This window comes from Octodon degus, unplaced genomic scaffold, assembly GCF_000260255.1.
Source record: "Octodon degus isolate 3935 unplaced genomic scaffold, OctDeg1.0 scaffold00010, whole genome shotgun sequence".
NCBI classification, from domain to species: domain Eukaryota; kingdom Metazoa; phylum Chordata; class Mammalia; order Rodentia; family Octodontidae; genus Octodon; species Octodon degus.
Window position 1 is genome coordinate 2,865,390 of NW_004524586.1, and position 3,923 is coordinate 2,869,312.

The 3,923-nt window shown below is 50.0% G+C and overlaps 1 protein-coding gene and 1 long non-coding RNA gene across 2 annotated transcripts in view; one reads left to right on the top strand and one right to left on the bottom strand.

The window, feature by feature from the left end:
• Nucleotides 1–3,923, bottom strand: part of Sorbs1 (sorbin and SH3 domain containing 1) — a 261,970-nt gene that overhangs the window by 119,341 nt on the left and 138,706 nt on the right. The window contains exons 7-8 of the mRNA XM_023709032.1: nt 1,086–1,118; nt 750–911 (exon numbers count right to left, since the gene is read on the bottom strand). Of these exons, the coding sequence (XP_023564800.1) occupies nt 750–911; nt 1,086–1,118 (195 nt within the window). The remainder of the gene's footprint in view (nt 1–749; nt 912–1,085; nt 1,119–3,923) is intronic.
• Nucleotides 1,708–3,923, top strand: part of LOC111814999 — an 8,018-nt gene continuing 5,802 nt past the window's right edge. The window contains exon 1 of the long non-coding RNA XR_002819826.1: nt 1,708–1,892. This is a non-coding gene — a long non-coding RNA (uncharacterized LOC111814999). The remainder of the gene's footprint in view (nt 1,893–3,923) is intronic.

Sequence of the window (3,923 nt, forward strand, 5' to 3'; positions counted from 1 at the left end):
AAACCCAAATGCTTCGGCTGAACCTTTCTCCAAGCAGATGCGCTTTCCCATGTGTGAAGGGAGTCACTCTTCTCACACAGGATGGGACCAGAAGGTTTCAGGGCCTCTAACTTCCTGTGACCACTGACTGCTGGTGTGCCCTGGGCCACAAAGGCCCCTCAGCCTCCTCCCTAGGGCCTCTCATATCTTTCTGTCTTTCAAAAACTCCTAACGTTTGTACAAGGCCTTTAAGTCCACTTGCCCAATGAAACCTAACTGCCTACTTTTGTTTTTACCCTGGTCTTCCCCGTTTCTGTTATGAAAGGGAGGTAGCTTATTCACAACGTCACCAGAAGAGCAATCTCCCGCCCAGGACCCTGCCATTCCCTGGTACCCTGTAGCACCACACCTGCGCTGGCTTTCCCCGCGCGCTTCCTCAGCTTTCTCAGCTCGTCACATTTCATCTGTCTGGCCTACAAAGAGCAAACCTAAGCAAAGTCAAGGCTACAGACGTTTTCTCAGAGGGAAGACAAAGTTCTTTCAGGAAAACATGCATCCTCAACAGGACAAAAAGAGGCCCTCACAGATGACCCCGGGACACGCGAGGGAAGCATGCACTCCAGGGACAGCAGACACAAGTCCAGTCATCACACAAGCACAGCAACAGCCAGCACGTTCCTCAGAACTTAGTATTTCAGTAAGAAAGACGGATTTACTGCCAGGAGCAGACATTCAGGAAAGCCGCGGGGAGGGAAGTCCAGCAAGCTTACGGTACTTGAAACAGCTCCCGTGAGGTCAGGCTTGGAGACGCTGTAGAGGTCCCCTGGTATGGGAGGGACCAGCGGAGGTGGCGGTGAGAAGGATGGTGGTGTCTGGCTAACAGGGGGAAGGGAGTCACAAGCACTGGCTGGCTGGCTGTGGTGGGGCCGCCTCTGCAGATGAGGGGGAATGAAATCATCTAGAGTCGGGAAGGCCAGAGGTGAGGCAGCAGGGGTGGTCACCAGGCTAGTGTGGACGCAGCCAAGCGGCTCCAGAGATGCTGGAGGTGTGGCAGTGCCTTCTCGCCCTCTGTCAGTATTAACCAGGTAGAGAGGGACAACTATTACCTCAGGCTGAGCCGGGCTGGAGGAAGTGGCACCCTGTGGGAAATAAGGGGGTCGTTATGTAAAGGGGTACGGCAGGGAGGAACGGATTCCATATTTAAACAGTTGCGAGTGGACATGCAGTGATGTACTCTGAGAACTATTTAATCGGTGCCCTTTCCTCAGAGTACACGAGACAGTCGGTGCTGGCCAGCTGGCCTCCCGACACTCCATGACACAGAGGGAGCTCCGTCCAAGTTTACTTTCCATCCATCTATTTTTGAATTCTTTTAACACTTCATGAGAGAGAAAGAGAAAGAACAAGACAGCAGGCAGGCAGGCTGTGTTGAGCCCCACAAAACCGCTGCAGAATCTGGAAGCTTGGGAGCAAATACAATTTCTTTGGCACCTTGACATAAAATCGAAACACTGCTTTATCTCACCACGTCACTAGTCCATGTCCCAGCACACTTTCGCATTTACAGAAAAGAGGGAGGAAGACAGACAGGGTCTGTGTTCAGAAAGAAAGATCCAGGCTCAAGCCGCAGCAGTATTAACGAGGAGAGGGCGGGGAGGACACTAGCTGCTCGCGTCAGTTTCAAAAGCAACAATGCGGGAGACACACATATATTCCTAATTTCTTGCCTTGGCTGGACAACTTGGCTGCAAAAGGTAAATTTCTTTGCTCTTCCGTGTTTCAGGATCAGAAGTGACCTGGGGGCCTAGCACGGGCGGTCTCACTGCCTCTGGAAACAAAGCCCGAGTCCCCAGAGAGGGACTCGCACCACCGTTACCAGCATGTCTACGGCTGTCAAAGGATAGCTTGGAAAGGTCAGGAGGAGGAACAGGGGGTGGTTTTCCTGGGCCGGCTGGGCAGGGGACAAGGCTGGGAGCTGGTGCCTGGGTGCCGGCAGCCTCCAAGGGCGTGTTTTGGGCCAGGCCACGTGCAACGTGAGGGGAGTTTTCCAACACCGCCCAGCAAATGTTATTGGATAGACAAGGTACATATAAGCTGCTGATCCTTTTATTCCCAGTGGCCGCGTGATGTGGGTTAGAGCTCACATTCTTATTAGGAACTAATCTGGTGGCTGCATAGTGGCGCTGGAGTTTGGACAAAGCATCGGGGAACATGGAACCCAGAAGCAAGGGACCAGAATATATCGCATCTTTAAAAGCCGGTGTAGCTGCCAGGGGGACAGAGATGGGCTGGGTTGTGAGGGGTTCTGCGGGCTGGGGGTACTGAGGGGGGCGTACGGCTTTGGTGAGCTCGAGTAGAGGGAGCTTCTTTGGCTACCACAGACAGTGGGGCTCTGCCATGCAGAGCACCCCGCCGGAGGGAGGCAGAGGAGGGCGTGGAGGGAAAACCTTTAGTAGTATTTTTAAGACATGATACCAAAACAAGGAAAAAGAAACACAGAGGAGGGGAGACGGAAAGAAGGGTGACCATTAGAAACAACAGTGTAACATGAGCTGAAGACAATAAAACTCTCGACACATGAAAACAAATCCTCGTCGCTCTGCTTTGGCCCCTGCAGTTGTCCTCTGAGCCAAGCTAAGGACTGGCTCCTACTCGCCTGCAAAGCCTGGCCTGCCTCACAGCCCAGGAGGCCAAGCCATCCCGAAACAAGCTATGCGGCCTTCGGCACCAGCGCTCGGTTAGCCCTGTCTCCAGCGGCCTCCTTACTCCTGGATGCCCAGGGAATTAACGCCAAGGGAGCAAGGTCAGGTCCTGCCGTTCCCTCAAAACAGCCCTTCCTCAGGACTTCTCTCTTAGAGGCTGTGCTTTAAAATTTAAAGTTCATTAAACTCTTTTGAGTACCTTTCATTTTTTTCTTTCAGGAAAAGAACAGTACAGTTGAAAGAACCATACTCTTCTTGTATTTATAGGAAGCAGATAGCTGTTACTGAGGTATCTGTTTAGCTCTCAATTCCACAGGCATAATAAACTAAAGTTCGCCAAGAAGAGGACACTAAGGAGTCTGATGCCTGGGTGTTCTCTCTGGGAAAAGAATCTGATGGAAATAATGATTAAAGTGAAGGTGCTAGGGATGTAGCTCAGTGGCAGAGTACTTGCCTAACGTGCATAAAGATAGTGGGTTCCATCCCTAGAATCACTCAAAGAAGAAAAAAAAAAAAAGAAAGAAAGAAAGAAAGAAAGAAAGAAAGAAAGAAAGAAAGAAAGGTAAAACCAGGCATAAAATTCAAAGCACATAGTTCATAGTCTCCCATTTTTGATGCACACAGAAAAGGAACCAGTAATACGCTCACATTTCGGCTTATGGGATTATCCTATGCCTGGCAGTCTAATTCCAGCTCAAGTCAACCGACCGCTACACACAGAGAGTCTATCCTGGAGGAGGAGGATCAACCTCAGATTTACGGTGCAACCCCAGAGCTATGAGTGCAGGCTCAGAGCTACAAAGCCATAGCTCACAACCCTGCCTCTTCCCTCAGCACCACTCTTCCATGGTCTCAGTGGGGCCGGGCGCCAACAGGTGAGGTGGCGCTACAGACTCTGCCTCTTCAGCCAATCTGCAGCTCAGCTGGGCCTGAGACTGTGAGCTCAAGAAACCTCACACTCCTAGAAGCTCTTCACTGGCTTCTATCTTTACAGATAATCCAGTACTAGAATAATCTAGTAAGAACAGGTGAGAATTTTTTTTTTGAATGACTTTGGCTTACATTATCAGCCCAGAAACAGTAAATAATCTATTCTTTAGATTTTCCTAACACATCTTCTATGTGGTCACTCATAGTTTTCAATTCTGTTATTTCTTTGCTAAGTTTTTGTCTGGTTGACCTATCCTTTGGAGATAAGGGTGTGTTAAGGTCTCCTGTTAAAATTGTGATATTGGATATTAG